Raw genomic sequence first — 13,367 nt, 5'->3', positions numbered from 1 at the left:
AACGTACAAACCTAGAAAATGAAACTGCTTTAAAAACTTTTACAAAATACAAAGTACAATTACTAAAACGGAGCAGAATTTTGACGTAAATAATATTTAAACCTTCGCTCTACTTAAATGCTTTTTTTTTTTGAAAATACATCAGTAAGGTACAGTATAAACCTTAAGAAACTGGACTTAAAAGTAAAATTTTTTAAAAGTGTTGTTTATTGTTAATGTTCATCAATTCATTCTGAAAATAGTTAAATGTTATAAATATTACAAACAAAAATAGGCTGAGTAAAAATGCTTTTGTATTAATTTAGTAGTTTTAAATTTATCAGATTTTATTTAAATACTTTTTTGAACTAAAATGATTCCAAAACATATTTTTTTTTAACAAAAACAAAATACAAAAACGGAAATTGAATAATTTAATAGAGAAAACATTCCTTAAAACGCAATAAAAAACTAGAAACTACAAACTAAATTTTTTTCAATAGCTTGCGATTTTCTAAAAACAAACAAAATAGTTGATTGATTTCAATTCGAATTTCTTATAAGTTACTTTTTTTATTTTAAAAACATACATCTCTTGGCAAGTTGTTTATACAAGTAAATTTTAATTGAAATAAATGATCGGAAAGAATGTTTCAAAGCAAAGCAATAACTTTTAAACACTTAGATGAGCAATTAAACACAAAAAAAAGTTGATCAAATTCAAAATTGCCATAAATAAATAGCACTCTTTAAAAAAACAATTACAGAATGTTTGACGAATAAATTAAAGTGAGGTCAGTTTTCAATTATTCTTAAAGTTTTTGACTTTTAATTTCATGTCCTTTTATTCTTCTTAATTCTTCTTGATCGTACTTGCTTTCCGTCGGCTTGTAAAATATAAAAGCGAGTTGGGCGAAAAAGAACAAAATTCCACCTAAACAGTTTTATTTGTAAAATTAACTTATAAAAATTCGTTATTCTTTGGTAACATTTATACAAAACCAAGAAGCTTTTTAATTCTAATACTAGGTTCATAACTGCTTCAGTTTTAAATTAATTAAAAAATAAACAGTAATAAATTTGTACCGTTTGTAAATAATTAATGAGTATGAGAGTCTTATATAAACAACAACTGTTATTGGAAGAAAAAAATACTATTTATTCTTTTGAAATTACTTTTTGTTTTAAAAAATACTATGATTTTGATACTTTACAAAATATTTAGATTATAAAACACATTCGTGCGATAATATTTTCAAAAATATTTAAGTTCTTGTTTTGAAGTCTATTATTGTTACATTCTTAAAAATACCATTACTTATTTAAACAATTTAAAATTAAACTAATTACATGAACTATAAGTTAATCTCCATTTTAAATAGACTCTAAATAACACTTATAATCATTACAATTTAAAAACAGAAAAGTTTAAAATTCTTATAAAAGGTTCGAATTATTTTACAAATATTTAGTTTCTACTTATCTAAAAGTTTGCAATATTTAACTAAAATACCAACACTTAGTTTTCAGCTTTCAAAACTACTAATTTTACAAGATAAACATTTTAAGTAATAAAATAAAACAAGTTTAAAACGTACGAAACCGAAATATTTATGCTTAGCAGTTTTCAATATTTCATTTAATTAAAACAAATAAGTAAGCCAAGTATGAGCATTATTTATTTACTAAACGCTTTCGTATTTATTTAAGAAATATTGGCGCTAACATTAAACAGCTGACGTTAATTTTGTATCAAAAACTTTAAGAGCCAAAATGTTATTTGAAGATACTTTTTTTTCATATTTTATTTCGAAGAATCCAACGTATGATGTGTACATACTTATTGTTAAATAAATAAAATAATATATATATATATATATATATATATGTATATATAAATAACTAAATACACTGACTGATTCCGAAGAATCCCGCGTAGCACAAGTACAACGCCTTCCTCAGGTCACCCCCCAACGCCTGCCGGATGGGGGGAACGATCAGCGGGGCGTTTCCTCCCACGTTGTTGATGACGAAGATGAAGATGGCGATCCCGGTGGAGCGCATCGAGGCGGGGAAGAACTCCACCAGAACGGTGAACAGCACTCCGAACCACATCTCGGCTGAAAAGTGTTGCAAAGTGTTAAAAAGATGTTTGAACTGAGGTTTTAAACAAATTGAATGAAGAATGTCTCGGCTAGATAAAAAAGTGGCGAAAAAATATCTTTAGATTAAATACAAACTTAGTTTTGAATACTTCTCTTCAGCTGAACATTAAAAGTTTACATTGTTTTTAATAGCCTTTTACAAAACCACATTTAGATTATGTCAATTAGAAAATTAATTCAGTTAGTAAGATGAGTATGATGGTTTTACGAAAATATTTTCGGTAAAAAAGACTTACAGCGAGTAATAGTAGGCGTAAAACTAACTAAAATGTTTTTTTTTTAAACTTAAGTCTAGTTTAAAATTTATTCTTATTTGCTCACGATAACTCTATATACCTTAATACTTTAAGGCTTAAAAATAACCAAATATTTCTTTTCATTCTTATGTGTTTGACAATTGGTAATGTTTTACAAGCTTTATAATAGTATTTTGTTGTAACTAATCGTTTTTAAGAAATGTTTCTTTTTTTAAAAGACACTTACCAAAGAAATATCCGAACAGTAGAAATACAAACGCGTACGGTGGCGCTACAGATAACGTGCCTATTGACAGACAAGCTGCAATTATTTGACTTCCAGCTAATACCCATAGTCTCGTGTTTATTCCTGTTAAAAATAATAAAATATCAATTAACCTTTTAAAAACTCTTAATAATTGATTTTCAAATTTATTTAAAAACAAGATAAATCAGTTGAAACTAAAAATAGGTAAATAACATTTTTTTACTAAAATACAACTAAACTAAGCATTTACGATGAAATCAAATAAAAAATAATTATAAAGAATATAACAAATATAAAACGACGATTTCAAAGTCATTAACTATCATACAACAAATCAAATTAAGATTTAAGTAAAAATAAGACGATTTAAGCTGAATTTATTTCCTAGCACCTACCAATACTTACAAATAATTATTCATTTTAATATTACTAACCTCCTTTTATTATCTTTCTATCTCTATAAATAAAGTACTTTAGATCGTCGTTTAAATATTCTGAAGATCTGCTATAAAGTAGTTAAACTATAGTTTTACTAATAAATATTAAATGAACGTTCTTTCATTATAAGTAAACTATGTTTTTTACGACAAAAATATGCACTAAGTACAAACAAATGTTTGCTTACAAAATCCAATTAACCTCACTTAAGTAATTTCACTTATGTAAATTGTAAATTTAAATTGTTTATTTTATACAATTAGCCGACAGTATCATCGTAAACATTTTATGGCTTTTTAGCATCAAAAAATACTTTGAAAAAACGCTTTTTTTTTAAACTCCGAATTTTAGTTGTAATTCAAAATTCATCTGCACACTTGACTAGCATTACGATTTTGTAGAAAAGTAAAACACTAATTAAAAAGTTATAAACTACTTCTATATAAGCAGTTTTTGTTCAACTTGTTTCATAAAAAATATATTCTAAGTTACCATAAGTTACTTTGATGACTAAACGACTTCAAAAATATTAAATCAGTTGAAAATAACTAGTAAAATTTTTGTTGTTTTTACAACAGTTTACATTGCTTTAATTTAACGAAAAGGTGGCTTTAACTATACTCACAAATAGAAAAAATTATTAACTAAGGCCGTAAAGTCATCAATCAAACCTGAAAACAAAAACAAAATGATTTTTTAAACAAACTTTATTTGTACAAAAAGTTTTCTTTAAGTAAACAGTCAAAAGATCAAAGAACCTTAATTACTATTCGTGTATTGAACTTTTATCACAAGTTTTTCAAACAAAAGTTCATACAGAAGCATATAAAGAAATTTTTACTTCACTGTTTTGTTTTTAACTTTTAGTTTGTGATTAATTAATGTTCGAACTTTAGTTGGCTGTTTACTCCACTGTTTGTTTATTTAACCTAAAGCTACCCTATACAAGAAACAAAACGAATGACCTTAATTAATGGTTGATGACCTTAATTGACTTTTAAATTTTATATCAACACTATAAAATATAGAAAAGTTACCAAACTTGTACGTATTTATACAACTAAAGTTTAAACAACCAAGCAAAAACATTTATTAAATACATTAAAAACCTTTTTTTTAAATACTATGTTGTTATTAATACATCCACAAACTTTTATAGCATTATGAGTTCATATAAAAACGAATCACTGTTTAAAAACTAATACACATTTTGTCAAATTAAAATAACCGTAATTGTTGGCGAGGCGATCGCTTAAAATTCCTCCGACAATGATTCCGAAAGTTCCTCCCAAAATGGAGTCGATCGCCATCCACGCGCCAACTTCACTTCCCGGGTAGTTCTGCTGAAAGTACACCTGGCTGTTGTACGACCAGCAGAAAGATCCTGTGATATTATTTGTTCAAAAGATTTATTACTAAATTTTGTTGATCAAAGTTTGAATCAGGCATAAAAACCCGAACCAGTTAAACTGGAGACACACGAAGTGAAAAAAGAAGAAGTTAAATAATAAAAAGAGAATACGGCTTTGTATTTTCTGACTTAGTGTTTGTTTCGAATCTGTCAATCTGCCATAATGTACGAAACGGCTCTTCTACTAAAAAGTAAGCGCACTCTAACGACATTTGTATATTTTAGTAAAAACTGTTTTTTTATAGACTTTTTAAGGCGCTTGTGTTACTTAGTGTTTTAGTCTTACATAAAAACCCTATAGCTTTAGTTAAAATAAAACCTGAATGTCTTATGCAGGCTCCAGCCAGCAAGAACAGCATTACGGGAGAGGTCACCATGATATGGAGGACCTTCTTCACTCGAGTGCCCAGTGGTAACGTTTCAACCGGCTCAGCTAATAAAAAAAAAAGTTTTCTGTAAAACGCATTAAAGATTACAGTCTATTAAAGTTTTCTTTTTCCAAAATAATTTAACTATGATACAAGTATTTCCATACTATTCACAATAAATGTAAAGGTTTTCACAGGTTTCAGATATAACAAACCTTTTTGTAAACTTTTCAAGTATAGTCGGCCAATGTATTGTTTTTTGTTAACGACAATGTGGTGTGTGAATAAAATCTGTGAAATAAAAACTAACTGAGTTTTTCGGAACTGTCTTTTTCAGACGTCTGAGTCTGGGTTCTCTGCGGTTCCTTCACGCTCAGGTATAGAATGATCGCAGCAACGATAGCTGGAGCGCCTCCTATGTAGTAACAAACCCTCCAACCCTGTACAAATTAATCATATGAAAAAGTTTTAAGGTATTTTGTAGGCCGTATCCTGACAAAACAAAACATTAAAAAATAAAACTAATAAATATTAACATTTTTGATTTATTTTTAATTATCAATGTAAAGAATTAAAAAAAAAGTTACTAGTGTATAGAAATAAGTTTAAGACTAAAGTATGATAAACGATAGAACTTAAATGATTTTTTTTATTGAATGCTTTAAACTCTTGTAAATAAAGCATCATTAAAACAGAATCCAGAAAATTAAAAAACTATTGGATGACTATCATATAAATATAGCTTATAAAGCAGTCAAAAATGTTTAAACATGTATTTAACAAAATTATTATTAATCATACTACTACATTTAATAACTAAAAATAAAATTTGTTTTTCAAATGTGGTCTGTACTTTAAAAAGCATTTTTTATATAACGTTTTATGTAGCTTTGATTGTGTAAATTAAAACAAAACAACTAGCAACAACAAAAGTTTGGTAATTGCAGCTTCGTATAAAAAACAACTGCTTTTTAACACAGTAATACAATTTTGTTTTGTTTCAACAATCTAAGATTTACTCATTACACTTTTAATAAACTATGTACAAAGTTAAGAATACTAAAAATGTTTTAACATTATCTTTACATATATGGTTTTTACTGTTTAATTTTAATTATTTCTTTTGTAAACTCGATAAACGTGATTAATAGTATAACAAAATAATTGTGCTATGAAGCGCTTATAGTTTACTACTTTTAAACCTTTTTTTTCAAATTTTTGTTAGCAAGCATAAGCCTTATAAAATGTATAGATAACTTCCAAATTTTTAAAAACTAAAGATAAAGTTGTAATAAAACATAAAATGAATAGCAAAGTTAGTTTAAATAAAAGTTATATGTTTTTAACTCTAAAATTTAACGCATAAAATTTTTAAGTTTACTAAAACAAACAAAAACAATTTATACCAAACAAGTACAAACCAGCCCGCCAATATTAGCAGCGGTGACGTAATTGCCCAGCAAGAACGCCATGCCGTACCCGAAATAAATCCCCCAATTGAAGAAACCCATGGCGAACGCCCTCATCTTCTTGCTGAACATGTCCGCCACGATGCTGGCCGTCAGCGGGGTGCATGCTGATTCTCTGTCAAGGGGAAATTACCTTTGTTAAAAGTACAGTTGAGTTGAGTAAACGTATTAAGTTCATTTTTGTTGTTGTTTTTCGTTAAATGGATAGTAAACTGCAATAATTGTATTTAGTTTATTTTTTTCGTTCGATTAATTTTATGTCTAAACTTTTATATACATATTTTTTGATCCTATTTGTTTTGAAAATCTAGTGCGTACCTTATCGATCTACATAATTTTTAGTTAAAATTGATATATTAAGTATAGCGAATTTTTTTTCATTTGGTCGTTCTAGTTAAATTACTGAACTCTTTCTTTACAGTTAATCGCTTCAAGTTTTTTTAATTTATGTTTTTTTTTAGTTTTTATATGAACTTTTAGACAAGATTGCCATAAAAAAAGTATTTTTTGTTATTTGCCTAAACTATTAATAGCTTTCTTAAAAATTAAACACTTTTCTAAACCTGCACTACAACGGTTTTATAATTTATATATGTTAATTTTGTCAGAAGGTTTAAAATGCCGTATATTAAATGCCCTAGCATATTAATAACAATGATAAAGAACAAAACAAAAAACCGTATATAAGAAAACAAAAAAAAAAAATTGTAAAGTATGTTTTTGGATATAAAAAATGGTTATAAAACTGTACCAATCATAGAAACTCAAAAGTTTTTTTTAAACGTTAAAGCTGTTATACCAAAATGACAGTGTTTTTAAGGTTTACATCATAAACGATTGCTTATTTACTAACTAAAACTTAGGGTAGTAATAGCAAAGTCTAAACAAGTATATTATCCATTATATTTTACTTTAAGTATTACGACGCTTCCAAAAAATAAACAGAAATTAGATTACATTACATAACACTTTAGGTCAATATTTGTTTTTGCTGCTAACATAGTTTACTAATCGACAGTTTATTTTATTTTATTTTGGTTTTTTAAAGTTTGTTTTTGTTGTAAACCTTTGAGGAAATCAAATAACAACATATAAAGTTGCATAAAGTTTACAAGACATAGGTGTACATTTCATAAAATCAAAACAGTTGTTATTGAAAGTGTTTTTTATATTTTTAAAGATGATAAAGCATATAAATTAAGCTTTTACTAACTATACTTTAATTAAAAAGTTGTTTTGTAATCTAAATCTTAATATAAAAATTGTTTTGTTAATTAAACTTAAGGGCTTTTTCTTTGATTAATGTGTTTATAATTAAATCAAAATACAAGCATGCTGATAAAAATGTGTATGCTAATAATGCTAATAAAGAAAATCGTAAACTTTTCTAATTGTGACAAACAAAAATTTCGGTGAATTAAGAAGATAAATACCGAAAAAGTGAACAATTTAAAATTTAATTAAAACATAATTGCTATTAGTAATGAGGAAATAATTAATTCAAAACTAGGTTATGCTACAAACAATCGTTACTTAAGTTTTTATTTGTAAGTTGTATTTCAACTTTAAATTTTCTAAAACAAAAACTTCGCTTACACAGCAAAAAGTTTAGTTTATTAAATTTATCTCACGTAAATGTTTATGTTGTAATAAAGCTTGTAGTTAGATAAAAACTTAAGATTGATTTGCATATCATGTTTTTAGATAAAAATAAAGTAAAACAAAACACTCCTGTAAAGCTAAAACAAAATTAAAATTGAGAAATTAACAGGTCTTTATATAAATAAACTCCTATGGCAGAACACGTAACAAACAAAACCAGTTTTATCAGAATAATCAGACTTTGAACAAAACTAAAGTTTTGTGAACAAGTACTGTTATCAAAGGAGTTTTTTATTTTAATGTTGTTTCGAAATTTCTCAATAGTAAAATAAAAAATGACTTACCCAACTCCTAGCAGAAATCTAGTCAGGGCAAATATCCAGTAAGTGTTGGCGAATCCGGAGCATAAAATTGCTATAGAATACAAAAGCACATTGAAGGACAAAATTTTCACTCTGTAAAAAATTTAAAGTATTTATTTTATAACTAAAGTTTTGTTTTAATAAGATAGATAGATATAAAAGTAAATTGTATACTTTTTTTATAAAATTAACTAAGAAAAAGTTTTAAAAGTTTATGTATTTACTGTGTTTTTTTTTTACTTTTAATCGAAAAAAAACGTTGAAATAACATTAAACAATGGACTTGAAACACTCTTTAGATAAAGTATTAACGAAGTGCTAAAAAATAATGATAATTTTGCAGCCATCAAAAGTTTATTACAATCAATTTACGTTCTGCAAACGAGGTTAAGCAAATAACGTGTTTTGCAAATGAAATATAAATAAGCACTTTATGCTCAATAACAGTATGATTTTGTACATTTTGCTAGTGGAAACCATTTTAATTAAAACAAGATTTTAAGTACAATTCAATATTTATTGTTTTGTATTTTTCTTTGCTCGTAAGACTAAATCTTCTTACCTACTGTTTTTTTGACCCAGAAATCCATTGATAAAACTATATAAATAGTTAATGATACAAAATATCAAAGTTAAAATCCAATTTGTTTTTGCTCTTAAAACTCGTAAATTTGCTCACCTGCTGTATTTATCGCCCAGAAAGCCGTTGATAATAGTGAAAACAGTGAATATGAGAATGTAAATAGGTCCTGCTAGTACTTGGTACTCTATGCCTTGCCCGCTGTAGTTGTATTGACAGTAAGTTTTGTTTTCGGATGAAACTGTGTTACATCTGTTTATGATGAAATTTATTACTTAAACTGTAATTGTTTAAATCTTATTTCAATTATCATTCTATATGTTTGAATTAAATAGAACAATTTACTTACAACGCAACATTTCTGTTTTTTTTTTAATTCTGTCACTTTGTAAAGTTAGAAAACGTTTATAGTTTTATAACTTTATAGTTTTTGAAAATCATTTCAGTTATTTATCTTGATAGTTATAAGTTACTTTGTATACAAACAATTTACTGAAATGTTTATTTCTAAATAGTTTTAGCTTTTATTAAACAGATAATTTAATGCAAGCTAAAACTACCAACATATTTTTTTTAATTACTTGATTAATTGTCAACAATTTACGAGCGGTTTAAGAAAAAATGTGATAAGAACAAACAAAACATATGAATTTAAAAACAATTTGGGTTTTGAATGCATTTTCAAGCTGCTTTTGAAGCAACAACTATTTTGTAACTGAACACTAAATAAATTCAAACAACGTAAAAAGCAACCTATTTAAAGTCAAGTAAAAGCCATATGTAAAATATAACAGTGCAAACAAACTCCGTGACATTCTTGAACTCCTTGCATTTTCTATCAGCTCTACTTTCAACGTCCAGGTTCAAGTAGACACAACTCTGTTCACCGAATTCCAAGTCCTGGGTCAGTGGGGTCGAGACCACGCCGAGCAGGTAATGTCCGTACTCACCGAAACCGTAACAAATCATCAAAATGGTTATTCTGTACCAATCGTACGAGGACTGACCCAGACAACCACTTTCTTCATTTTTCTTAGACATTTTATTAAAAAAATCTTTAATTTGTTGTTAGTTATAATTTGTTAAATTAAAATATTTTGTATGGTTAAGTTGTTATTTAATGCTACGTTTTAGAGTTGTATACAAGTTTAAAAAGCACTAACATGAGCAGTAACTTTTTTTATTCAGTATTTAGATAAAACATCATTAAAAAATTAATATTTTAAATCATTTATTTACAAAATAAAACATAATATGTATAAACAAAAACCAAATTATTTATTATTTAAGGTATTTGTTTCGAAACAATATTTTTTTAATGTAAATACTTTTATACAAATTTACAATCACTTCGTGTAGTATAGAATTTGTTTCATAAGCTAAGTTTTTAAAGTGTATAACAGAAAATTGTAAAATTGATTTATGCTGGTTTTATACTCCATTTTAGTAATACGTCATAATTAAGCTGCTCAATATTATAATTTGGCCAAATCTTACAATATGCCACTTATGTTTTCAAAAGTATTATTTAAAACTAATCTTTTTCTCAATGGATTATAACACAATGTTGTTGATAAGCATTTAAGCAATAATCTAATCCACAATTTAGCTCAAAAGTTAGTGCAACTCTAAACAGTAAATTTTATAATCAATCGTTAACACAAATATACATTCATATTTTTAAGTACTAAACTCAATAAAATTGCATGTAATTATGAAATGCATGAATTGAATTTTTAACGTCATTGTTAAAGTAAACAAACAAAGCTGAATGGTACCACAAATATAAAACAAACAAAATTCTGTTTATTTAGCTTGCATATTTATTGTTGAAAAAATATGCATTTCTATTTTCATAAACCTGTTTTTATAAAAAAGTTTGTCTATTTTATTTTACAAGCAAGTTGTTAAAATAGTTTAAATGTTTGAATTATGAAAAGTGGTTTAATTGCTAAGTTGTACGTGCAAAAACAAAAATCCAGGATCTTTAAGTTTTATGCAATTTTTGACTCCCGTGTATACAGCTGGAGAAGATAAAATAAAAGTAATTAGAAACAAAAGTAAATTACCCATTTTTAAAGTTACGGCTTAAGATTATTTGTTTAAACTTATTATCATGTTTATATAAAACTAGTTATATAGTTAAATACCACCATGTTATGAGTTACTTAGTGTAAAATTCTTTGTATACAAAAAAAAAATACACAGCTCCTTTTAAATAGTCTAAACAACTTCAGTTATTTTTTATGTTTTCAGTAATGGTTTACTAAAACGTGAGTACGAATATTGAGATTTAAATTATAACACGAGGTTCAGCAATTAAATAAACTAAACAAAAAAATATAATATTTTGTCATTTTGCTAGTACATATTAGTATTAGCTAAAATATAAAGTGTTGCATAACAAATTGTGTTTAAACAAGCAATCAGGTAATTAAAAATAAGAGTACTAACAAAACTAGGTAATGAAGAAACAGCTATGTTGATGTTTAAAAATTACAACAACTTATACAACTTGAATCACAGAAACAAAGTTTTCACATTAACACTTGAGAGCTACTTTCTCCTAATAAAAGTTTACAAAGCTACTAGAGCGTGAATTCGTAATTTCACTTCCATGTAGTAACTGAAGTTCTCTATTCTGTTTGGACATAAAGGAAGGCGTTTGAATTAATTAAGCTTTGATGGAAACCCTTTTATAATGGTGGTTTTACAGTTGAGAGGTTTATATAAACTCAAGATGGTTTTTGAAGACACTCAAGATTTATATTAGGAAAATTAGCAAATGCTATTTAGCAAACTTTAATCTGCACCAGAATCTTTAATGTTTTTATGTTTTTAAATTTTTTTACAAAGTTTATTTGTAATTACTTTTTTCAATGGGATACAAGTTTCAGAAAGGGATTAAAATGTGTAATTAGTTAAACTATTTTTAGGTTAAATAAAAAAGGTTAGATAAAACTATGACTTTTAGTTTCAAAAAAATTTAGTAAGATTTAATTTTTTGTTGTTAAACATGATATATTTATTCAATAAGTTTGATAAATGTAAGAAAAATTTGTACCTTTATAATACTTGAGTATATTTATAACTTGAACATTGAAAATATATAAAGATAAACAGTAAGACAAAGACTATTTAAAATATACAACAAAAACATCAACTTCAATACACCTTTAACCAATGAGCTTTTTGTTACTTACTTCCTTTAAATTGCAAGTCATATAAAAATATTTTTTGAAAGTCTACAGCGGCTTAGAAGGCCGGAAAAGTTTTTATAGCAAGCCAATTCAAAAGCATTTAATTGAGAAATATTTAATATTTGTTGGTATAATATATGCACAGTTGTCTTAAGAATTTTTAAACAATGAAATATTAGCTTGTAAAACATAACTGACATTACATAGCTGGTTTTTTGTTTAAAAACAATAACAGTTTTCTTTTTGATTTTGAAACTTAGCTTTATAAAAAATTGTGCATTTTAATTATAAACTTTTAAAAAGGTTGTAAAAAAGTTAACTAATTGAATACATACATAAACAAAAACTTATGAAAAAAAGTTTTACCTTTACATTTACTATAACTGCAACATAACAAACAATGCATTCTGAATAAAAATATTTGCTTCAATATAAAAACAGCTTAATAATACTAAAACTAACAAGCTTGAAACAATCAGCTGAAAATATTGAATGAAAATTGAAACTCTCAATGAAAAATTTATCAATGCAATGCACAAAATCACACGATACACAAGTATAAGTTTATAGAGAGAGAAAAAAGGTCTCTCGTTTTAAATTTTGTCCGGTTGAATATATTGCAATAATGCGTAGTAAATAAAAACGTCATAGATTTTTATTTCAAATTCGCGTTTTATTGTATTTAATAAATCTTTAAGCAGTATTTGAGTTTAAATAACCTCAAATAGTTTTTCTAATCCGAAGATATCTATTATTTTAGTTAATACACTGTTAAAGTTGTAGTCAAAAATGTAATTAAAACAAGTTATGTTATTAGAACGTCATTATAAAATTTCCCTAAAATTATGAAATAAATTAAGTACATTTTTTTATTTTCACAATAAACTATATAAATAGTACATAACTTTTTTTTTCAACAATAAAATAGTTAAAAATTAAAAAAGATTTTCAAAATATATAAACTAAGTTTACTGTAATCTCTTAAAACATAACTAATGTAGTCAGTAAATTAATAATAAATTGTTGTAGGTATGGTATTTTCTAAAAGTAAAACGTAAATCAGACAGTTTTTAAAATACTCTTTAGAAACTAATTTCATATTCAAAGTAGTTAAAAACATCTTATTTAAAAAAATAATAATATAGACCAAGTAAAATGTTTTTATAAAACTTGGTTTAGACTTTATAATAAAACTTAATTGTAAAAATTCGCAAAGCCAAGTTAAAACTAACTGCTTTTTTAGCTAAGTGTCGAAATTACAAAATAAAATTTTTCTTCTAAACCTTAAA

At 25.8% G+C, this 13,367-nt stretch overlaps 1 protein-coding gene across 1 annotated transcript; it reads right to left on the bottom strand.

Moving 5' to 3' along the window:
* Positions 1-447: 447 nt before the first annotated feature.
* Positions 448-9,929, bottom strand: LOC145834389 (protein spinster homolog 1-like). Its single transcript, XM_082941806.1, has 10 exons — positions 9,684-9,929; positions 8,978-9,130; positions 8,281-8,391; positions 6,287-6,449; positions 5,176-5,305; positions 4,817-4,930; positions 4,315-4,470; positions 2,628-2,750; positions 1,896-2,099; positions 448-913 (listed from the first exon to the last, which is right to left on the bottom strand). The coding sequence occupies exons 1-10, from the start codon at positions 9,917-9,919 to the stop codon at positions 792-794; spliced, it is 1,512 nt and encodes a 503-aa protein (XP_082797932.1). The 5' UTR covers positions 9,920-9,929; the 3' UTR covers positions 448-791.
* Positions 9,930-13,367: the final 3,438 nt, after the last annotated feature.

This window comes from Thalia democratica, chromosome 4 (genome assembly GCF_965202585.1).
Source record: "Thalia democratica chromosome 4, ktThaDemo2.hap1.1, whole genome shotgun sequence".
Taxonomy (NCBI): Eukaryota; Metazoa; Chordata; class Thaliacea; order Salpida; family Salpidae; genus Thalia; species Thalia democratica.
This window is presented reverse-complemented; position numbering and strand designations above follow the sequence as displayed.

What these genes read in the sequence shown, in the direction of transcription:
- LOC145834389 (XM_082941806.1), bottom strand. Translation starts at nt 9,919, where the DNA reads ATGTCTAAGAAAAATGAAGAAAGTGGTTGTCTGGGTCAGTCCTCGTAC. An exon ending in CTGGGCGATAAATACAGCAG is followed by an intron (nt 8,392 to 8,977) that starts GTGAGCAAATTT and finishes AATTTTTTACAG; the next exon opens with AGTGAAAATTTTGTCCTTCA. An exon ending in CTGCTAATATTGGCGGGCTG is followed by an intron (nt 5,306 to 6,286) that starts GTTTGTACTTGT and finishes TAATTTGTACAG; the next exon opens with GGTTGGAGGGTTTGTTACTA.